The following is a 24,261-nucleotide window of genomic DNA, read 5'->3' as shown; positions in this document are numbered from 1 at the left end:
GCGTTGAATAAGTAAACAGGCTGGACGAGAGCTCGCCCCCGACCGGCTCCGCGAGAAGAGAGAGACATCGGAACCGCATCCGCTGTGATCGGTTAGAGACCGACGGTTAGCGTCCTGGGATTTATCCCCGTGGAAGCCCCTTCGGGACGGTTTTACTCCGTGTTCGCAGAAGCGCCGCGCGGCCCGCGCGAAACCACAACGATGACAACGGCTGCAAGCGGATTATCCGTCGCGGAAGTCGAGCCGCGGAGATGAAAGCACCGTTTCTCTACGGATGCGCTGAAAATTTAATGAGAAACGGCGAGGATGGCCTCGCGATCTGGTGTGTTTGAACGCGATAAAGCTCTGCTTATGATGTATACCGTTGGCTGAAAAATTAGCGAATGACAAATTACAGCAACGAAAGGAGGGAGGATTAATGTAATTTTTGGTTAATTATATCTATGGTTGGCGCGAAATGAATTGACGTTATTGTCGTTATTAATTTATCGCACGCATGAAATAGAAAATAACGAAAATTTAGCGGAATGAACGCAAATTACGAATATGAATATAAATTTAGCGGTAGGAGGTAACAGCATTTAGCATATTGAGACACGAGCCGAGGGCGGATTAATTAGTCCAAATAAAATTAAAAGCATTACTCTTTTGATTACTGAATAGCCAGTTTTGTCAGTTGACTCTACACGTCGCAAATATTTTTAAACATTACACATGTGTTACTAATATGAATATAAGTTTTTCAGTAAGAGATAACAATGTTTAGCGTGTTGCGACGCGAGTCAAGGTCGCATTAATTAGTCCAAATTAAATTGAAAGCATTCCTTTTTTTAATTACTGAGTAACCAACCGAATCGAAATTTTAATCCTACATTAAGTCTATTTAATTCTACATTAAATCTTCAAGTAGAGAATACGGAAATAACTTCCCATTTCCGCAATGTGTATCCTCACGACACAGCGCGCGTGTCCACGTTTCACGAACATCTACGGAAACGCTTTTCAGTGTGCATTCTGCTACCGTAATCCGTCTCTCTCTCTCTCTCTCTCTCTCTCNCTCTCTCTCTCTCTCTCTCTCTCTCTCTCTCTCTCTCTCTCTCGTTTTCTCTCCGCTCTCTGGGAGAGCTCGCATTCTTCCCGATGCGAAATCGGGGCCTCGCGCAGCGCTAGGAATTAAACAGCGGGTGTTATAGCGCGAGCGACGTAACAATATAATTCCATGCGAAACGACGCGCTTCATTAAAAGACTAGCCTTCACGGTGAATTTTTTCTTTTTTTTTCCCTTTTTTTTGCTACCAAGTCTCGCGAGCAACGACGGTGGCAGCGCGCTTTCACTTAGCGCGGCTTAATTCGTGAACTTTCGAGACGACGGAGGCTGCCGCTATCTCTCCCTCGTCGACGATCCAATCATCGCACGTAATCGCGGTCTTAAAAACGAGACTCCCGGCTAATTACGCGAGGGGGGTCACAGCCGTGGAAAGCGGCCGAATAAACGGTGTAACTTCGTGCGAATCGCTCGCTGTTCGCGAGTAATTACGAAACCGTGTTCGCGACGAAAACACGTTTTCGCTTCTCTTATTTATCGCCACTCTTCAACCTGACGAGATCTCCCGAGATAGACGCGCGTCTCACGAAATATTAGACATCTTGACGGGGGGAAGAAATTGTTCGCGCCCGCCTCTCAAATCACGCGCGGATTTTATTGCGAGATATACGTTACGACACGTTCGAGACACGTTCGTATCCTTCTTTGAAAAAAGGTGGGGGAAAACTAGGATGACCTTCTCGATTTTCGACTCTCATTAGATTCGCACCAAAACACCAAATAGAAAACTATGTTCGGCCGATTGTTTGATCTTGACATAATAATGAATAAATATTTTACTCACCTGTGTTTATCAAATTTATTTATTCTTCATTAAAAATCCCGTTTTTCTAAAGTCGACATCCCGTAATTAGCTGAAATCACGTTGGCATCCCGGGGACGACAGAAACCGCGCTTCAATACCGCGGCCGGCGACTCGATGTTGCGTTCGTAGGCATTTTTTTTTTTTTTCACACGTTCGAGAAACGCGACGAATCGCGATCGTGTACCTCCGAGCGGTCACGCTCAGCTCCGTCCGATTGTGCGTGCGATGCGATACGCGCTCGGTCGCAGCGTTTCGCGACGATTCGCCGTCGCGAAACCGGCGCAATGTTACTTTCACTTAGCGCGATTTATTTTCTGCGCCGTCGATGCGCGTGCGAATCGAACGTGCCTACCGTTCGCGGTCGGCGGAGTTAATTAACGACGTCACTCGTACGTGCACCGAGTGTGTGCAGCTATGTGTGTGTGCGTATGCGTGCGTATTCGAAGGAATGTCGGAACAAGGAGAAGTTACTGTTGGCGATGGTGCGAGGTACACGAAGAGGAGGTCGAGGCGGTGCAGGAGGAGGAGGGATACGCGGTGGAGAAAGGAGAGAAACAAAAATACACGCCGGTGAGGTCACCGGGTTGGTTCGGCGGTATCGGGACATGCGGTGCACACGCACTTTTTCCTTTTCCCCGCGAACGAAAGGGGCATCTCTACGTGCACACCGATGACCTTGTGCCAGATGGAGGCTCATTCTGAGCCAGGGACAGTCGGTCTTTCGCGCCGATATACACGCTTATCTCTCGTCTCGCTCTTTCTCTCTCCCTCTCGTCGCTGTCCCACGAGTCGAGCGCGGAGGGACACGCGAGAAAAGTCGCACGCTGTTCTCTCGCTCGCTCGAATCGCCTCTCGGGCTCTCGCAGCTTTCGGCAGGAGCGGTCGGAAACGGTTCTCAATCGATCGATCCCCCTTGTTATCGAGGGATAAGGCGTTCCGGTTCCTTTCGTCGCGGGACGTTCCGGTGGAACGGCCGAAAGAGGATTAATTAGCGAGATTCACCACCGGTAATTGGGATTAGACGGTCTCTTACGTAGCTGGTACGTGGAAACGGTAACGAATGGCCGAAGTGGAAGTCTCGGATCGTTCGCGATAATTCTCGGTCTCTTCGCCGGCGGAGCGCTCTTTCAGATAATAGCCAAAATACTCCGGTACATCCCTCCTCTCCCTCATCGATTTTTATACAGGTCATTTGGCGCAACTTCACACACGTCGGCGCCGCGGATCACGGTCGCGAGCACCGCGCGCGCGTGCATTTCCACGCGTGTTCTCCTCGCGCGCCCTAAGGTCGATCACGTGCGCCCGTCGTGATAAGTCGCGAGGTCGCCGCCACGTGTTCGACCGCTCGCTCGCATTGAGTCGTTTCGTATCTTTTCATAGAGGAAAAGGTGGCATTGCGGCTCCCCGTTTACATTTTGTACAATAACTTTCCCAACAATTAATATTTTAAACGGGAAACTGAACGATTACACACGTTCACACTGTCGTTCGAATTAAATAGACTTAATGTAGGAAATTTCGATTCGGTTGGTTATTCGGTAATTAAAAAAAAGGAATGCTTTCAGTTTCATTTAGACTAATTAATTCGACCTTGACTCGTGTCACAACACGCTAAACACTGTTATCTCTTACTGCAAAATTTATATTCATATTAGTAACATAATATGTAATGTTGAAAAATATTCTCGAGACACTCGAGTTATGACATAATTATAATAATGAAACTGTTAATGTTTAATGTAGATACTGACTTATTTATAAGATACGATCTGTCAGAAGTATAAATGACGCATAATGCATAATAAATAATGCATAACTCGAAGTGTGTACAACCGAATGAAATATTAAATAACGAACAAAACACTCGGATGTAAATACGTTTGTGTGATAATATGCTCAAGTTTAAGAAGAATGGGGAAGTAAGATGTATAATTAAATGCTAAAATGTGTCTTGAATACGTTTCGAAATGTTCCAAAGTAAAAGTACGTTATAACAAATGTCTGTTATTGTGTATTGGCATATTAATGCAACATAACAGCGACCTACGTACTAAATAAATAAATGATTCCATAAGTAATCACTAATATTCGCAACTTAATAGCGGAGATATCAAAAGGGGCCACACATACCACCTTCTCTATAGCTTCCTTACGAATTTGCGCTCACGTACGAACGAGCTTCTTTCACCTGTCTCTTCGCGTGTCTCTTTTTTTTCCCCCGTCATCCACACAGTTGACACCGGTCGCCCAGTGAAAGTTGCCCTCCCGCGTGTCCGATCGAGGATCGATCACGCCATGGGCTCGTTTCAGCAAGGCCTCAGGTCGTTCCGCGGCTCGCACCAAATCCGGCGTTTGAGAGCATTCCAACGAGCAACGGCTCCGAGTCCACTCGGGACGATCTGTGAGATTCGCGAGATGGAGCTCGGCGCGGAATCCGCGATTTTGCGTCTCTTAAAGGTCGGTACACACTGAGCGAACGTAAATGCACGAACAGCGAATGCGCAATATGAATGTTATATATTCGCATCTAAACGCGTGCGAATTTTCCCTAATCAATCGCTTTGTGTACTAATCGTTTTAAAACGTTCTCTTCGGATTCGTTCGCGTACATTTACCAAATTGTGACAACGAAAATTTGCGTTCGCTGTTCGTTCCTTGCTCGTTCGCTCAATGTATACCTCGCTTAACAGGGAAACTTTCGGAGATTCACAAATATGCTCGCATAAATGAAAACTACGGTCGGTTGTTTGCTCTCACATAGATAGATATTTATTATCTCAGCTATAATGCCAAGAATTGATATTTTTTTCCTCGCTATCCCTTTCTAATTCTTTTTTTTTAATCGTCTTTTAATAATCTTACACACATCCACACGTGCCTTATACAATCCTGTCCTTTTCAGCAGAATACACATATTCTATCTTCTTCCCCTATCCAACATTTATCCATCTCTTCCACATTTTCACATCTTAATTTAACCATAGCTCTCACTTCATCGTTCATCCTTAAGCTATCTAAGTTCTCCTTCCTCAGGTTTGCTCTGACATAAAATTACCACATGAATCTTTCGTCACTTTGTAAGGCTCTCCTGGATAAATCGTTTGAAATAGACCGTAGATGAAGAGCGAAGCGATGAATCGCGCACAATGAAAGCGGAGAACGTCCGATAGAGGTTTCGATCGAAAGATTGAAACATCCTGGTTAAATAATTCGGTCTTCTTAAAGCGTTAATAAGCAGTAACATGAATTACCGCTTTCACGTGTCTTAACGTCACGTAGAAAGGAGCCCGTCTTATTCAACGGGAAGGAATATCAGTCTTTATAACGTGTCTCGATATCGCGCATATCGACGCCTCTTCGAGGCCTCTCTCGACGGATTACCTCTCCGGGCGCATTTTCCGCGCAGAAACCCGCTTCGTCGCTTCGATCTTTCTCTGCGCATGACGTATGTCTGGTATTATTTACACGCGCGTCAGTCATCAAGTCGGCCGCGATGCGTATGACGTGCGCACTTATGTCCGATTCTTCAAAGAACTCCGGACGACGTGTATCATCGTCAGGACGCAACATGGGGGAACAAATAAGCTCCATTATTAATACCCACCTTTTTGCGACGGACTCCCTCGAAATCGATCCCTTCCTCCTCCCCCAGCCCGCTTTCTCCGTCTTTTTCTCTTCTACACACTCGGAAACGCGCGCGTACGCTAGCTCGGGAAAAAAAAAGGCACAAACAAATAAGCCATGGAAGCTGCGCGAAAAAATAAATCCTCTCTGCCGCGTGCTTTTCCCCGCAGGTCATCAACGGCGATTACCGTGATTCCACCCGACAATCGAGAACTGGAGAGGAGGAAGGTGTTTCGACTTCTCGTCCCACACGCGCACGGTGCCACTTCGTTCGCGCGGTGAAAATAATAATAAATCGGGATTAGAATATTCCGCTCGACGGCGTGTAAATTGAAGGAGATAAGGCTCTCATTAGCAAATCCGACGCGCGTTCGTGACGTCCCGTGCGGCGTTCGCAACGTGGTCGACCGACGACCATAATCGCTCGTAATTTTTGCCGCGGCGTTTGCATCCGTCGTCGTCCTCTTCTTCCGCCGGGGTCTCGTGCGCGGTAGCCAGGTGATGTCAAGTAGCAAAATTACTGGCATACTCTCGCCCGTGAATGATCATATTTAAGCGGCGAGCACGTTCCAGTCTAGAACCGCCCGAGCAGCAGACGATTCGAGACGAGGCTCCGTTCGCCGGATAATTCATGCGAGGCTTCGACTGAGCTGAGCGTGTATTCGTGAATTAACGTGCCAATTAGCGCGAGTTATTATCTCAACCGAACTTGTCGGATTTTATCGCCGGTAAGAGTCCATCGTGGAATTTTATTCGAGTAAAAAACCAAATAAAACGCTAATAAGTCCAGAACGATGCGGCAGTCGTGTATACAAAGAACGTCGGCGATGGGAAAGAAATCTTCACTTTATATTATTAATTCTCGGATTGCCCCGTCATCCCATATACGGGCGGCGGTTTTAATAACTGGAAAGGGAATAATTTTACAAACTATTTATAGAGATATCGAGCGAGGGAGATAAAGTACCGCTCGTATACGATATACGTAGGAGGGAAATAATTTGCTGGCGCAGCAAATTTTATGCTGTCGCAGCAAAATCCTGCCAGTCATGTCGCGGACAACAAAACGATTTGTCAAGATTACTTGTTGCCCGGATATATTTTGCTGAATTTACAAATGATTGTGCTGTAAGAAGAAATTAGTAAATGTAGGAAAACATTATTTTGCTCTGACGTGCAAATTAACGTGTACCAAGGGCATATGTGCATTCAGCAACATTTTTCTATCCTGGCAAGAAAACTATTTCGGCGCGATTAATTCTGTCCCACTTATATTGATCAGATATAACATATATATGACATTGAAATATTTGCTAGTCATTTATCCATCTCAGCTAATTTCTCGTATTTAGGCCATTTTCGTCATGACTGCAAGATCTTTTTTTTTTTACCGTATTATCCTCCGAGTGGAGTCGAGTATATTATTACCCTTTCACATACTTTGTTCTATACTCGGACTGTATATATGCGTCTGCACGCGTTTCGGCTTTCGGCCCCGCGAGTTTTGCTCTCGAAACTGGCTGGGCGATCTGAGTGTTAAACGGATGGAACTCCGACGATGAACCCGAATGGACGAGCGCTGTATCGCTGTTTGTCCCCGTCGTTGATCCTTCGTTGGCGATCGTGAGGCGACAACCGCGACTCGTCGTCGTTTAGCGCATTCTCCTCTCGGACGCGACGGCGGCTCCTGACACGCGGGAATGTCGCGAATGCAGCGAGCGGCCGAGCGAACCGCGGTTACCGTTCGCTCGTCGCTCAGCTGTTGCGCGGTCTTAAGGACCGAAATAATCCCAACCTGGCAGCGCGAGTAGGTGGGCGGTCTACTACTATCCGCGGTCGTACGACCGCGGATAGCCGGGCCCGAAATAAACCGCCGCTTCCAAAATTATCCCGCGCCGGCACTTACTTAAATTGCGAAAAATGCAACTCGATATTCGGAGGGAGGACGGAAAAAGGGAGAAGGAAGGGTCAGAGGGCGAGGCGCTGGGACGCATAGTCCGTCGCCGTTCGTGTCGCACCTTCCGTGCGGTCAGAGCGGGTGATTGATGAAAAACACGCGATAGTCCGCCATTGTTGGTATCATATATACTGTACCGTTCCCTAGATGGAGAGTTACACGATTTTCAGGCTTACACGTATTATGTAATGAAGTAACTCTAGTTATAATGGCAGGGCTGTATATAATGATCCTAATTATAATATTACGTGATACATAATTATATTCTATAATTATATAATATAGAGTATATTCTAATTATATGTTATATACTCTACTATATTATATGCTAATTTTATATATATATATATTCTGTATCAGAGTATACAGGGTGTCTCAGCATAAAGAGAACATCTAAATATCTCGGGGGCCTAACATATGGGGATCTTAAAAAGAATCGAGAAGAATGATACCGTAAAATAAAATTATCCCTTCCACGGTATTCCTCCTTCGGAACCATTCAAATTGCGCTCTAAACATTTCTCGTGTCGTCAAGAACAAAGAAGGTATCTGAATATTTTCCTAATGCTGGGACACCCTGTATTTCCAATTGTAATATCTAATTACAACAGTTTCAGCTTTATGTGTGCATGTATAAAAAGCGAAAAATGACGCCGACTATATTCGACGTTCGCGCGAAATAACTCGAAGCAACACCGATAAAATTCGGCCCGTGGACTTTCGCCGATCGATACGAAGTCCCATCGCATCTTAACGCTCGATCACGCGACTCACGCTTCTGGTATCTCTCATCGATCTCCGAGATCGGACTAATCGAATTTCTAATTGGAATCGCGTCACGGCGCTGGTCTCCGCTCGGCATCACGAGACCGGGACCTCCGTTATCTACCGCATATACGTACAATATCGAAATATAATATCGTCGTGAGATTTCGCGGGTGCTCGCGGGTCGTGATAATTTCGGAGCGACCGCCCGATCGTCGGGATTCGTGCGAATGCGCGAAAGAGCGAGCTCTCGACTCTCCCATGTATCCGGCGTGAGAATCCGAACCAGCTGGTGCGCTCGGCCGGTGCTCTCTCGGGCACAATGGGTGCTCTCGTGGGGCCACGAATCTCGTCTCGACACACGAGAGCTACGAAACGGAGCCGAGCAAGCGAGTAAGCGAGCAACCAGCCGGGCAAGGCGAAACGAAGCAAGGCAGCCGGCCGGCCGTCCTTCCGTGCGCAGTGAAATTTAAATGAGCGCTCCCGGCTGCTCGGTATGTGTACGTATGTATGTGTACGTGTGCCTCCCTTCACGAAACTTTCATATCGCATTCTCGCGCGATTCGACCTTTCGTTTAAGAGACGACGTCCGTCCCGGCGCGCCGCGGTGATGCTTGAACGAGAAGGGGGGCTGTTCGGGGGGCCCCTATGGCCTCGATACGTGAATGCCCGTGAGAGAAGTCCTCTCTCTCTCTCTCTCTCCTCTTCCATCACCTCCTCTCCTCCCCCCTTCTTCGGTACTCGAGCAATATTACGTACGCTGGCATCGCGTGTGTCTCGTCATCGTCATAATCGCCGTCGTTCCGTCGACGCGAGCGTCGTCTTCTCACCACGTGGAGCAGAACGTTCCGATGAACCGATTCCCCGCTCAACGGCTCCGGGTTAGGTCCGGGTGATACGGGGGGATACCCGTTCGTTTTTTTTACGACGCGACACACGATCGCGGATAAAGCCGCGGATCTTCGCCCGGAGCGCGGCGGTCCCCCTGATTCTCTTGAACACAGCGTGCTGTATCACAATGTTGTAACAGCCGTGGGTTACACGCATCATTGATCGAAGTGTAATTATGTATTGTATAATCTAAACACACATGTGAATATACGAAATTATACGATACGTAGATTCAAGTAGTCCGCGGCGAGAAATCTCGACGTCGGTCGTTCGCGCTGCCAATTACCAAACACTCCGATGACGTTGCGCCCCGACGTGCACTCGCAATTGATAACGAAGGTTATGCGCGGCTCCCGTAAAAGCAAAAGGAGAGAAAAATAGGAAGAAGAAGAAGGAGGAGAGGAGATTCCGCGTGTGCGAGAGGCGGTGTGGCGAAATAAAAGGAAGGAGGAGTGGAGAACGCGCGCGAAAGGGAAGGACGAGACAAGGGGAACGGGGGGGGGGGGAGCTCGACGCGCGGGGGTATACGTGAAGTTGCGAAATGGTCAGTCGCGCTCGACTGCCTCTCGATGAAATTGAATCGCGAAAAAAGGCCGTTCGGTGGCCGAGCGAGCGCGCTTGCGTCAATCGCAGTTAATTCCCCGCGCGGCGCCCCGTCGAAGCTCTAATTTACTTTCAATTAACTCGCTAACGAGACGTATATCGGGCGTCCGGCCGCGATTGTCGTCGTTATATCCCTCTTCTTCTCTCTCCCTTTCCCCCTCCCGCCAAACCCGCGGTCTTGGACCTCGAGCGATCGTGCCGTCGAATTCGTTGAAATTTCGTCAGGAACTTCTCTCTCGGCTGGATCCACTCACTCTTCGATGTACGGTCGGCGCTACGTCGTTATTAGCTCATTTATATCCCGCGTAGAAATTTTCCCAGATTTTCCCCCATATACACACGGGAAAATAATGTTCTTAAATCAATGAGAAATATTCTCATGTATAAGCAAGTATATTGTAATATTCTTTGAAGATTTCTAGTCTTGAATTGAGTGCAAATAATACTTGCGTAAATACAAATTCTTCCATCAAATCAAGATTAAATATCTTCAATGAAGATTATAAGATTATATTCCTGCTTGTGTATGAGAATATCTGTCATTGATTTAAGACTAATTTTTTTTTCATGCAGCACAAATTCCGAGAGATTAGAATATTCAAAGTTTCTAAAATAAGTTATCCCACTACGACACTAATTGAAAATACCATTCTTATACCGAACATGGGATGAACTTTCGTTTCCGCGATGTTAATTGGCTGGTATGCTACGGTATCGTTTCGACTATCATTAATAGAGTCGAATGTGAATGATGGTTTGATACTAGATTAAAAGATTAACCCCAGCTAGCCACATTTATTTTCGAGTCTCTAATTCGCCGCACTCCGGTTTTCGTGAGAGACCGCTCGCAAGACTTTGTCGTCTTGTTATTTTCATACATAAGTAATATTTTTAACTTGTAATGCGGGAATTGGAAATATAGAGTCTGAGTAAAAATGTTCATGATATCAGGGCAAAAAATTTACTTGGTTTCAAACTAAAGTTATTATTACGAGAGAAAGGATGCTTTCGATGAAAAATTCTCAAATGGTTTTGCAAACGCAATTTAAGGAGAAATAATGTGTAATTACGTATTATATAACCGACACCTGATACTTTAAGAAGAAAGATAGTGTGCCATGTGAAAGCTAGAAAACCGAAAAACGCGTTCAGCGGTCCACTGAACCGGAATACGGCGAGCTAGGGTTAATAAACGGCGTGGCGTGTGTACTTGTAAAACGCGAATACTTCAACTTTCGTGCATCTACTTTTTGGTCGATCGATAGTATAAAATGGAAATCAGAAACAATCTTTGGGAAAACGTTGAGAGTGGCCAAATAGAATCTTCGCTTACGTTTCCCGCTTAGAATCGCATGTTTGAAACATTACATTTCTAGTCGGAGAACCTGCGTGGATTTCCCAGCTGGATTCATAATCATTTTGAGAAATCGGACTGGGATCCCAATTAGATCCCGAGAAATTTTCTATCTACGGGATCCAAGGTGGCTATTAGCCAGTCGTTACGCGTATAATGCGCCATTATGCGGACGAGAAACGCGTACGTTCGATGTGCATGTGATGTGTCGATCGACGTCGGTCGTCGCCGGTGTGATTGAATCTCATCCCTTTCTTTTCCCTCGCTTTTCCCGCAGCGAGCGACGTTGCGTTTTATCCCGGGAGATGCGAAACAGAATTATCACGCGCTTCTATATTGATTTTATCGACGGACGTACGAAAGGACAAGTCTGATCGGGATCTCGATACTATCACGCGAATCAACGTCGCTACATTTCGATCGTTCCTCGTAAAGAAATACCGCAAAAAAAAGTGCTGCTCGGGAAACTGCATTCCTCGAAGGGGTTAAAAACCAACGAAACGAGCCCAATCTCGCTTACGCCGCGATATCCCTCCGTGGTCCCGTGCACTTTTGCCGCACTATCGATCCGCGATCGCTCGAGTTCCTTTTAATCCCCTCGTCGGAAATGTCACCGTCGTGCCGACTACGAGAGACGATCCGATTAAGATCTACTTACTTCTGAATATACTCGCCGGCATTATCTCCTCGCTCTTTCGGTCACTGCTCGGCGTCATCGTCGTCGGCAATCGATACCGCCGCAACGCGAATCCTCCTCTCGCTAATTCCGCAAACGGTCTTTCGCGTTCTCGTTACGCAATGGTCGCTCGTCTCTCTCTCTCTTTCTCTCTGTCGGGACCTATTTCGTGATCTATTTCGTGTTTCGAGAAGTGTAAGTCAGATACACGTGCCGCATTCGCCATGGTCGGAACAGAACGGGGGTGCGACGTTCTTCCGTCTGTTCGCTCGTGTACCCGTCGTACCCGTGTTATCGTCGACGGCCCGATAAGCGGCGCGTTATCGCGAGCGTATTCGAGTCCGTGTAATCGGTCCCGTAAAACGAACGAGTGTTACCGGTTCGCTTATTAAGCAACAACCGAGTCAACGAGCCCCTCCTCGTCGTTTTACGCGCTGCTTCTTGTATCTAGGTTAATATTTAAATATAGACGCTACAATTCCATCCGCTCCGAGCCGACCCGCAGGTACTCGACGCCGATCGCGTCGGTATTTTATTCGTTCCAGCGTGTGTTAATGTCGAGACGCTAACGTGGCAATTAAGATCAAACGATGGGTTCTCGAATGGGAACATTTCTCCCGGAATTGAGAATCTCTCTCTCTTAACAATTTGTTGGGTGCAAACTGAGCTTGAGGAAATGTGATCTTCTAACTTGCAGGCATGGGGGTGACTTCACTTTTCTCACTTCTCCTTACTTATTGCGAAACGTATCACTTTTTCTCACCTCAAAGAAAAAAAAAACTCGTTTTGCTCGTTTTTGCTCACTTGACTTGCTCTTTTAAAAAGAGAAAAAAAGTCGATCGCAAGAAATAACTTTCAATAACTAGTTCAATAACTAATTTCTCTAAAAGCAATTGCTTTTCTTTTCTTACAGAAATTGTCTTAAGCTGTTAGTGTATACTGATTTTGCCTGAAATTTAGCCATTTACTTGATTTATTGATACTATATCGTATTTTGAAAACATGTTTAAGCACTAATGAGTGCGAAACCCGAGACTCCGCGTCGATCGTATTTTGAAAACATGTTTAAGCACTAATGAGTGCGGAACCCGAGACTCTGCGTCGTGAGTCAATCAATTTCGATACTACATCACTTCGTCGAGTGATATAAACGTATTTCGTATCGTCTATTTATGATACAACCAACACAGCTTAACTAATCTTAGCTGTCGGTGCTAATATAATTTCAGTTAATAAAATTACAGTTCGCAGCACATATGTCTTATACTCTAATAACCAACTTTTAGCAATGACAGCAAAGCTAATGAGGTTTAGCTGTTATTACCGAACCATTTCTCTGAATGTGCGATAGAATCGAGAGAATGAGAGAGAAATCGAAGGATAAGATTGACGAACCATGTACCAAATAGATAAACCAAATGGATATTAAGTAGATAGATGTTAAATAACTAAACGGACAGATACATAGGTGGGTACTCCGTGTACCCGGCGGATACATAGTATATATGTAATATGTACTACTCGCTGCAGGAGAAAAGTGACGGTAGACGTGCGTGCGTGCGTGCGTGCGTGTCTCTCAACGATGGACGCGCGGCGACAGTCCTCTCGTTTCGTAATTTAATGCGACCTTATTAAGAGGACGACCACTAACTGCTCTGTGTTCTGATTTCAGCGGCTCTGTTTTCCATCCCTCGACGGCCATGAGTCCTCCTTCACGTTCAGCCTCTCCGGCAACCAGGACATCGAGGGTCCTTCGGGCGGCTTCGAGTGTATCCAGCAAACCGGCGCTAAGTACGTATCTTCGCGTCGCACGTGCGCCTTCGCACACGCGCTACGAGTCTCTCTCTCTCTCTCTCTCTCTGATTAGACTCAACTTTGATACCCGAGTCGCGCGTCTCGACGCACGCCACCGTGCGTCATTGCCGATGTTTGCCCTCCCCGTCTTTACTCCCTTACTTTTTCCCTTCCGTTTCTCTTCAATCGTGTATCTTCGGCGGAATGTTACCCGAATGCGATATTCAGACGCGATGATATCGTTTCGATATCGAGTTTTTACGCGCTCTTTACATCCGGCGGATATGGAATACACCGCGCGAGTGCTCGGGTAACACGAGGAAGCGATCGAAGTTGCAGTTGACGCACTAAACATTGGCCGTTACTCGCCGGATCGAAATCTCTCGGTATTATTACGCGGCGATAGTCGTAGGAAGTGTCGTGTATCATCACGGTGACTATCGGATAGCGGAGAAACGATCTCTCGTAGACTACTCCCCGGCCGCGCGGTATGGCGGTAGTAATCTCGAATGACTCCCCTCTCTCTCTCTCTTTTCTTCTCTCTTTCTTTCTTTCTCCCAGGTCTCGTAAGCGGCACAGGTAATTTCCTATCTGAACCGAGCGACGTAAAAAACTCTCTCGGGGAAGCATCCTTGAAGAGCAGGTGGTACTATCGCGGCGGCAACTTGACACACTAAAACGCGCTGTTAGCGCGCCGCTAGCAGGTGTTGACTGCTCGCGAACGCTGCAGCCGTGAACGGTTATGCTTGAGTCAGCAGAACCGATTCAGCGGCAAGTAGCGCGACTACTAATGCCACTGTATCGGCGACGTCGACACGCCGACAATCGTACCCCTATTAAGCTGGACCCCCCACCATCGGAAATCGAGTTCGCACTAAAGCAAAAATTTACTGCTATTTATGCGCCAATTAGTTGTAATCGTGATTTTGTTGCTCCAGCAAACGAAATTACCCGAATCGAAATTTCAGTTCTACCTTAAGTCTATTTAATTCTTCATCGAGTCTTCAAAAGTCTTCTATTGTGTGTTCCCTTTGCTACAAATGGGAAGTTATTTCCCGTCTTGTCCGCTTGAAGATATAGTGTAGAACCAAGTCGACTTAATGTAAGAACGAAACTTTCGACTCGGGTAACGAGAGACCGATCGGCCTTAACCGGTCGCTCATTTCCGTTTCTTTCCCGCAGGAATCTGGAGAGCCTCGGCAACATTCCGTACAAAATGCGGATACACGCGAACGACGACGTGTACGAGACCACCAGGCACAGGATGGTGATCGCCGAGGAGAACAACAAGAATAAATGGTGAGTCCATTCGTTTCCATCGATCCTTACGACGCACGGCACGAGGGGAGAAGAAGATCCTTCTTTCGGGAAAGCGAAGCGAGCTGTCCCACCCACCTCCCGTATCCCGAGACTTTCCTCCCGCGAGCGCGCGAGACCGCCTCGCGGAATCGTAAATAATGCTCGTCCCGCGGCCGTTACTTTTACAAACTTTCGCCCGGAGATACGGTCTCGGATGTGTTCGCAGCGATTTGCGCTGGAATTTACGAGGCGATGCCGCGAACGAGCGAGCGGCCGCGGCGAGAACTCGCGGAAAATTGCAAACGCGACGGACCGACGCTTTTCCAGTCGAACGTTGTGTCGTGTGCGCGTCGTCGCCCATGACCACGATACACTCGGTTTTCTCTTAAATCGAAAGAGAGTATATCCAGGTATCTATCTCCCGGCGGCAGTCGGCTCTCGAAGGATCCGCGGACGCGTGGAAAATACGTTTACGTTCGACGAGAACGAGTTTTCGCGTCTCTCCGCGTTCGGTAGAGCGGATATCGCGTTTATTAACCGCCGGCGCACCGACAGGGTTCATTGAATCCCCATTTTAGTATTCGGATTTTGCTTTCGAACGGTTTTGCACGGTTCGAACTATTTGTAAAGGTTGATATTTTGGGACTTTTATATTCTTTCTCAAGGAGCCCGTCAAGCCATTTTCTTAGGAATTCTTTGGAATTTTAGCTGTATATTGATGGAGATACATCCATCTACTTTAAAACAAAGACTTAGTAACAAGTACTGAAATTTGGTGAATATTTGCCGACCAAATATATCATTATTACAATCAAATGATTTAATTCCGTGCACGAAATATATAATATACGGAATTACAGTACTGTACAGTCATATATGCAGTATATGGAACTAAATTATTTGGTTGCAATAATCTAATATTTGGTCGGCAAATATTCACCAAATTTTAGTAGTCATTACCAAATCCTCTTTTCAGTACACGTCTGTACGTCTGTAAAATTAGAATACGATCGACTGTTCGGAAACTGAGATATTCGTAACTGAAGATGACACTTTTTATACGCATTCCTTCATGGAAAAAAGAAGTAGTCTCCACAACTAAAAACTATGTAGTTTCTACGGGTAAAATTTAGCTGTTCACGTGATATAACTGAAATTTAGTTAATTTAGCTAATTTTTTGATCTTTGTATCTAATTTTTAGCTGACATGGCTAAAAATTGTGTCTGTTAATTAAGTTTCAATTATATTATATGGACAACCTGCTGTGATATTAAGGACTGAGATATTATAGAAAAATTTCACAATTATTGGCCATTTTGTTATGAAAATGTAGTCATAGGAAATTTACCATTTATAATAATACCCGCGATATATGTACATGTACATATATTTAAATATTTAGGTGTCACTTTCTATTATGTGTGCATCTTCATTATCTCAACCGATGACACATAAATAAAACATTAATGAGAAAAAAAATATTATCACCTGTGTTTATTAATATTGTGCGCATATTTGCCTTAATCTCGCGCTTAAAATTAACATTTATCACATAGATAGTTAACTAAAATTATAGGAAAGTTTTTTTTTTTCAGTGAGTGTTTCTTCAGTAAATTCATATATTCTTTAATATCGCCACTGAAAATCCAGCATTCCACCTTAACCAGTTAACTGTGGCGATCTCTTTGCAAAGCGCCCACCAGTGTGTGTCGCGATAATCAAGCGAGTTAGCTCTCAGGAAGTTATAAATCCAACTCAAATTATTTATAATTTTCATTTGTTTGTTTCATTTCGTCTTGACCCCTAAACATTTTACCCATATTAAAATTTACGAATATAATTTAGTTTTCGCCAGAATTACAATTAAATATCAAATTGTAACAAAATTTTACGCATGACGGATATAGTCGTCATGACACAAGATTCTGCCACATCTCCATGACGGATATAGTCGTCAAACACTTAACTGGTTAAAAGCACCTTCTAAAAAAGAACAAGAAAAGAATTATATTTATATACATACTTATTAATCTTGCATGAAGAAAAAGCCTGTACTTCGAATTTTGAATCTCTCGAAATCGAATCTCTCGAAGTGACGACTTCTCAGACCGTATCGACACAACGTACGTTCGTTACCGCTCACTTTATCCGCGCTGTTTATTACAAGATGATTCTATTATCTCTCCTGGAACGTGGATAAAAGCGCCCGATCTAAATTCTCCCTATAAATAAAACCGGAGCTCCGACTTGTAGCATCAGCCTCGCGCGATGCTCGAGATGCACGCGAGGTTCTTCGCGCCTCTCGCTCGGCCGCGTCGACGGCGTAGCTAATTTGTTTAGCGTCGTCATGGCCAAGGTTAAGAACGTCTCACAAGTGCGACTTCGTCACGCCTGAACCCTTTTTCGCCTCTTCTCAGCGCGCGTCGCCCGGTGCTTAATCGGCCGGTGATTCGCGCCGGCGGAAAATTACGTAACCCCGATCTCAGTCGATCGATCGGTCGGTCGGTCGGATCTCACGCGTCAGCTACGCGTGGTAAAATCGCATTAATTGCGCCGCCGATCTCGCGATGACGACGACCACCACGACGATGCTGTTGCGTTGTATTGTGTAGAGGCCGACGCGTTCGGTATACGTAAATACACCGAGCTCAATTAGAAATCGCTGGTGTGTCCGTTCCTGACGGCGTTTTATTCCTCTTTCGTGTGACGCAACGGGAAATCGCTCGGTGTTTACGCGCGACGGATGAAAAATAAACGCGCGGCGAGTTATTTCGTACGATTAGAATTTATTACAAAGCACATGTACACACACCGTCTCGCGCTCTCAACTCGGCGGAACTCAGCGAGCGTTAACTTCTCATCGCCCGATCATATCTCGTCCTGGCTCTCGATCATTGTCCATTTCCACGAGCAGCTCCACACGTTTTCTACATTAATAAACAAATAAATGTACACTGTAGGAAATACATAAAATTATTCTTACCGTCTCTGAGAGCCCGCTTGAATTTAATACGATTATTTACAGATTATTACAAGATGAATGCTTTTCACGTCGTATGATTCATAGCTGTTATTATCTGCGTAATTAAATTATCTGAATTTTGGTTGTGTTTTTACATTCTATCCTAACGCGCTCCGTCCTCCGGCGCCATCTGATCAAATAAATCCACCGTGTGCGGCACGCCTTGCGGGGTGTACGCAATGTGGAGCGAGTGCACTGGAATTTCATGAGGATTAATATGTACGTACGTTTCAATGGGACATTGTATCGCTTGCAGCACGCGGGTGATCAAGGCGAATGGTCCAAACATCGGGCGCAAGGTGAAAGTGCCTGTAACCGGAAGGACGATACCTCCTCCGTCGAACGCGAGGCATCGGGAATCGTCGTCCCCCGCCAGTCAGCCCAAGCGATCTCCTTCCTACCGGCCAACCACCAACAACTTGCCGGAGAAGAAGATCAGCGACCTCATGCGCAGGCCTCTCAAGTAATTATATTTAAGAGCATACATCCGTGGCCTTATCATAGTAATTACGCATATTATCTCTAGACGGACTGAAAAGTAATTTAAATCTCATCAAGTCACATGTACAATTTACTTCGATCAGTCCTTCGATCGATAATTAAGTAGACGCGATTGAAATCTCATGACTTACCTCTTCGCTCTGCCGCACGCGCGTTGTTATTTATATTCGACTAATTATCGGTACTACCTTGATAATTTCGTTAATATGTCAAATATATGTAGATACACGGAGAGAAATAATTTGCTGGCAGAGCAAATTTTATACCGTCGCAGTCAAATCTGTCGGTTACCGTCGTGCGGGTAGCGAAAGGATTTGTTAAGAGTGCTAATTGCCATTCGCTACATATATTTTGCTGTAAGAACAAATTAATAAATATGGGAAAACACTATTTTGTTCCAAATTAAATATGTTCCTAAGGAAAAAATTTACTCAGCGGAAAATTCCTCTGTTCTGGCAACGAAAATGTTTCTGCTTTAATTACATCGCTGTCGAATTCGAATAATTCGCTGATTTCACCACGCCAATTAAGTTTTATCGCTGTCGCAACAAATATGCAGTAACCAACGATGGTTTTACTGCAACGGCAACATTATTTTTCTCCGTGTATGTATATGCATGTTTATATATTTATATATTTGTTTATAAAATATATACAATGCAATTGTTAAAAGACACTCGTCACTCGTGTTCGTCGGCTAAATAAACATGTGTGTTACGTTCGACAGGGAAAGGCTGATCCATCTTCTCGCTTTGAGGCCGTTCAAGAGACCCGAGCTCTACGATCGCATCAACAAAGGTGAGAGCCACGACCAGATCCTGAGATGGATAATGCATTCTCTCTCTCTCTCTCTCTCTTGGTCTTTTGCATTAAAATAATCTCTAACCGATACCGATCCGCCAAATTACAGAGGGCATGCGGGAGCGAGAGAAGCCCATCGTGACGACGCTCTTGCGGCAGGTGGCCTGCATGCGCGACAACTCGTATCACCTGCACAGGCACATCTGGAACGACGTGCAGGAGGACTGGCCGTTCTACACCGAGCAGGAGAGGGCCATTCTCAGGCGACGGAAACCCCAGAACCTCACCCCGCCCGGTTCCAGCGACGGATCAACTGGTACATCTTCCACACGACAGTACTTACTTTTAGGTCTGGTTGTTCCACCTTCGGATAAATTTATCTAATGGATAAATATATAAAGATCGTTTCCCGTGCTGAAATAAATGACAAGAATATACGAAAAATATTACTGCTATATTATTCTTCAATGGTATGCTAACCATTTTCTCGTACTTTCTTGTAGTTTATTCCCGTATGGGAACGTCCTTCAGATATTTGCCCGTTAGATAAATTTATCCGAAAGTGGAACGATTAATCTTTAGACGAAACCGTGTCGATCATCACCGGGCTTTACCACTGCTGTATCGTTTGGGATCACCATTTACAGGCAGCGGCCAATCGCCGAATTCCATCCAGCCGGGCTCACCGCCCGCCATCACGGCGCCACCCCCGTCGCTGTTGGGCAACAAGAGGCCGGGCTACTACCAGGGTAACGACGGCCTGCAGACGAAGAAGCCACGGATATCCCACTACCGGAAATCGGAGACCAACAGCTCGTCGAACGCCAGCGGCGAGAGCGGGAGGAGGACGACGGCCAGTAGCGACGGCGGCAGCGGCGTCAGTCCGACCGCCGGCGGCGTCGTCCTCGGCGGCGGTAGTAGTAATAATAGTGCAAATGGCAGTGCTGGCGGCTCCAGCTGGGACCACAAAAGGCAACAGCAGCGTGAACGTCGCGGTGATTGCCGGCCCGAAAGAACAGCGAACAGTGATGTGCCGCGAGGTGGGATCGGCTACAGCAGCGGTGGCGGCCGATCGTGCCAAGCGTCGCCCAGTGACAACGGCCAGGGCGTCGGTTACGGGCGCGGTGGTGACAGTGCCGTCGCGACGGCCGGCGGCGGCTCGTTGGGCGCGCTGCCGTCCGACAGCCATAATTCCCACAGTAGTCCAGCCTACAGCAGCAGCCTCGGCGGCGGCAACAGCGCGGTGATCGTCGGCGGGGACCGACATTATTACTCTGGCCGGTCGTCGGCGACGGCGGTCAGCGGTGGTGACAACAGTGCCTGTGGTGGTGCGGGTGTGGACAGTGCCGCGCGTTTCGCGCCGAGTGGTGCGAGGAGTGATAACGTTAATGTTAATAATATCACTGGCAATCGTCACGGCGGCAGCCCGAGCAGCGGCGTGAGCGCCGACAGGAGGGACAGAAGCGACAGGAGTCGGACGGTCGTGAAGGAAGATAATAAGGACTGCTGGCCTTGGACGATGGGAGGTGGTGATAGTGCGAACGGTATAACGGCGAACGCCTTCAGCGTCCACGCCGATATCAGCTCCGGCAGCGCGCACTGCGACCTCCCGATCATCGAGGACAGCTCGGCGAGTCCGGGGGCTCTGGAGGGTAACCTTCAAGCGGCTACGGACCCTCTGGCGTTGGGGAGTCCCATGACTCTGGACAGCTCCCAACTCCCCAACTACCTCACGTTAGTATATCTCAGGCATGTTGCATCGTCGATTGCTTGTCGTAGCATCGATTGCTGTAACCTCCATCAGAATGAAGTATAAATTCCAAATTATCGACGAACCGAGGTTTCAGCAAATCTGTTTTTAGGTGGTGGCGAGCGAATCCATATACATTAAGTATACCGTATTACGAGGCGATCATGTCATATTTGTCTAGGTACTACACGACAATAACCAACCTGGAGCAAAGGCGACGTTACAAAGTAGCGTTCAATGCGCACTATGAGGAGTACCGAAGGCTGCACGCGCTAGTCGTCGCGGTCTCCCAGCGCTTCTCGCAATTGTACGAGCGAATGACTGAGCAGGCGAACTTGGGCAACTCGAGCGAATGTCAGGTATTGCGTCTCTCCTTCTTTTAAATCAGCATTAGAGCTCAGACACGATGAGAGGAATAAGGAACAAGAAATTAAATTTCGACCTATGCTTCAACCTACTGCAATAAAGGGACAGAGAGCTAGGATGAGGAGGACACTGTCGAAATTCTATTCCTTATAATTTGAGAACTTGTTGGCCTTAGTAGGTGGCTGAATGTTAACCTTTAAAATATCTAATGGCCATCAATATGCAAATGGAAATCAGTTTGAATCAATTGATAATTATCAGGAAAATGATGAAAGTGTCAATATCGGCATTAGAGTTCATTAGGGAACGGTAAAGATGGCGTGATCTCGTCTTAAAGCGTTATTATATCTTATTCTCTGTTCCTTTGATTGTGTTTTAAACTAGGGATTATTCCTAATTTCTTGTAATTAATTCCTTATTTCTTATTCCTTTCGTTGTGTCTGAGTCTTATGAGCTGTGTTTCGTAAAAATCCAACGTCTTTTTTTTCCCCCTTTTTTTTCTTGTTTTTATTATTATTCTTGTTGAATGCTCTTGAAATGCAGAGCACTAGAATGAAAATAAACCTTATTATCCCTCTCTTTCTCTCTCTTGCGGATCGTCCATCGGATAATCGCTGAAGCCACGCCTCCGTTTATCGTTTTCAGCGACTAAAGCAGCAGATCTTGATGGAGTACCAGGAGAAGAGGAATGATATCGCACACATAGAAGTTAGGAGGCGGTTCAACTACCTGCACCTCAAGCTGACCCACATAAAACAACTGGTCAACGACTACGACGCGCAGAACTTCAGCGAAAACGCGGAGACGACGCCGAACGTTTGCAGCAACGAGAGCAAGGACTTCGACAGCCGGCACTACTGACACAAACTTATTAAACGGCTGCCTCTCGTTCCCTGCCTTCTCTCGGTTGTCGACACGCTGCCGTCAACATCGCCAAGGAAACTGTGCTTCCTAGGCATGTTCCAAGGCTGACTCGTCTCACGGTCCACATGGTTCCTGGGTTCCATCGCCGAATGGTATCAAGCGCATCCGGTCCGTCGCCCGGGCCCGGCGAGTTCGTTCTCACAAGTGTATCGCACGAGATACACTGCCTGCCTGCCTATCTGCCTGCCTGCCTGCCTACCTGCCTGCCTGCCTGCCTGCTGACCCTCCACAAGATTTGACCCTCCGTCGTCAAGTTCTCGATCAAGATCGGCCCACGAGATTCTCGTCGCAGCGTTGCTGCTCGGTGCGTCGTTTCTGTTTGTTCACACCATAATAGTACGATAATTAGCTGTATTAATTTAATTATCCATAGCTTTAACACACAAGTACTTCGCTATGTGAATTGTCGTGCACTGAGATACAGCGAGGCTCTCGTACAGTCCCAATTGCGGTGATCCTCTCGCCCTTCGAAACGAGAGGTAATTACCGCGTTATGTGCAAATAACGCTCTTTCTTTCGTTTGATCCCTTTTAAACTTATTAACATGCCTTTCAATTGTGATTGTTTTCTTTTATTCATTGTATGTGTCATGCACCGTTACGCGCGAAAATTGACAAATACATATTCTCTTCGGTACGCAGGTGAATCCAGGAAAGATTTTTTTCTTTTTTAAAACTGATCTCTCAGAGAAGAACGCGCCACGACGGTGCATTATGTGTGCGAGATACATAGGAACGGCTATATCTTAGTGCACGACGCCACAGGCAACAACCGGGAAAACCTGAGTATTCGTGCAATGTATCCTTTTTTTTTTTTTCCATTATTATTCTGTTGAACAATTTCGACGCGATTGCGACCGAGTATGCGATGCGACGGAATTTTCGAGTCGAGCATCCTGACGCTCGCATCAATGCCGAAGATCACACGACGCCGAATCGTCCAGTGGCTTATATCCCCTTATCACCCGTTTCACTAGAGACTATCATTGTGCGAAATGTTCGTTCGACCGTCGGTACGTTAATTAATTAAATAAATACGAATTGATAATTGCTCCTGCATGCCCCCCCAATTATATACTCGCGACGTCGGTTGCAGATTGATTTTCGCCGCCTCTTTTACAACTCGATTCGGACTCGCAAAATTGTATTTCGACAACTATGGCTCGCGGGACTTTCACGCGCGTCAACCACGACAGTAGAAATCAGCGTTTCTACTTTTCCCTTTCTTTTCAGTTCCCTCTTCTTCCCGATGCTCGTTGTTTTATTCCACGCTCGTAGAAGATCAGATCGGCGCACATCGCGCCGGCAAACATCGTAAGAATTCCAAGCGTCAGCGCGTCAGCTCCGCAAGGCCTGCGTCTGACTTACTTTTTGTTTTCTTCTTTTTTTTTTAACAATTGACAGACTGAGCATTTTTTTATGTTTTAAACGAGTGTGTACTTTCGACGCGCGGCGTTGTTGCTCCCCCCCCCCAGCCCCCTGCTGCTCCGACAGTGCTAACGTTTGTTTCTCGTTGCGCTTTCCACGACTCGTTCGCGCCATCCCGTCGAGCCTCGGGCGCTGCGAGGAGACGCGCTGGTGGCGCGATGGTGTCGATCGGATGACGCGAGGTACTTAGGAAAATTCTTCGGTGCGATTCGGCGGCACGAACGATGCCACGATGAAACGTGGTCGACCGATCGATCGTTCGCGAAAACGTCCGGCGAAAAAAAAAATAAAAATAGAAAACCACGTACGATGGCGACTTTTCTAATGATAATCTTTTTGTACACGCGAATTCAATCATCGACGAGCTTCGATCGGGCGGAAATGCCCGGCGCCTCTGCTGTTTTATCGTGCATCGTTGCTCACACGCTCGTGAGATTCCGACGGTTTTCCCTTGAAGCACGTCTTCTCCGAGCGCATTTCGAATTGTCGCACGACCATCGCCGCGAACGGTAGCAACGACAGCGCGCGCAGGAGGGTTTAGAATTGTTGCTTAACGAGTTATGTTCCTCTCTTCTTGTTTACTTTTTTTTTTTTTT

General features: G+C 46.5%; 1 protein-coding gene across 2 annotated transcripts in view; it reads left to right on the top strand.

Moving 5' to 3' along the window:
- Nucleotides 1-23,519, top strand: part of LOC106745132 (RNA polymerase II elongation factor Ell) — a 106,711-nt gene extending 83,192 nt beyond the window's left edge. Inside the window, exons 3-10 of one of the 2 annotated variants that reach the window (XM_014620432.1) lie at nt 13,453-13,571; nt 14,757-14,873; nt 18,153-18,359; nt 19,125-19,195; nt 19,308-19,514; nt 19,846-20,932; nt 21,130-21,307; nt 21,960-23,519. In XM_014620432.1, coding sequence (XP_014475918.1) covers nt 13,453-13,571; nt 14,757-14,873; nt 18,153-18,359; nt 19,125-19,195; nt 19,308-19,514; nt 19,846-20,932; nt 21,130-21,307; nt 21,960-22,175 — 2,202 coding nt within the window. In that variant the 3' untranslated portion in view covers nt 22,176-23,519. Of the gene's footprint in view, nt 1-13,452; nt 13,572-14,756; nt 14,874-18,152; nt 18,360-19,124; nt 19,196-19,307; nt 19,548-19,845; nt 20,933-21,129; nt 21,308-21,959 lie in introns of both variants that reach the window. The other variant, XM_014620431.1, reaches the window with a different exon arrangement.
- The last annotated feature ends 742 nt before the right edge of the window (nt 23,520-24,261 follow it).

This window comes from Dinoponera quadriceps, unplaced genomic scaffold (assembly GCF_001313825.1).
Source record: "Dinoponera quadriceps isolate SergipeBrazil2010 unplaced genomic scaffold, ASM131382v1 scaffold1425, whole genome shotgun sequence".
In the NCBI taxonomy this organism is placed as follows: domain Eukaryota; kingdom Metazoa; phylum Arthropoda; class Insecta; order Hymenoptera; family Formicidae; genus Dinoponera; species Dinoponera quadriceps.
The sequence above is the reverse complement of the archived record's forward strand: the minus strand, read 5'-3'. Positions and strand labels throughout refer to the sequence as shown.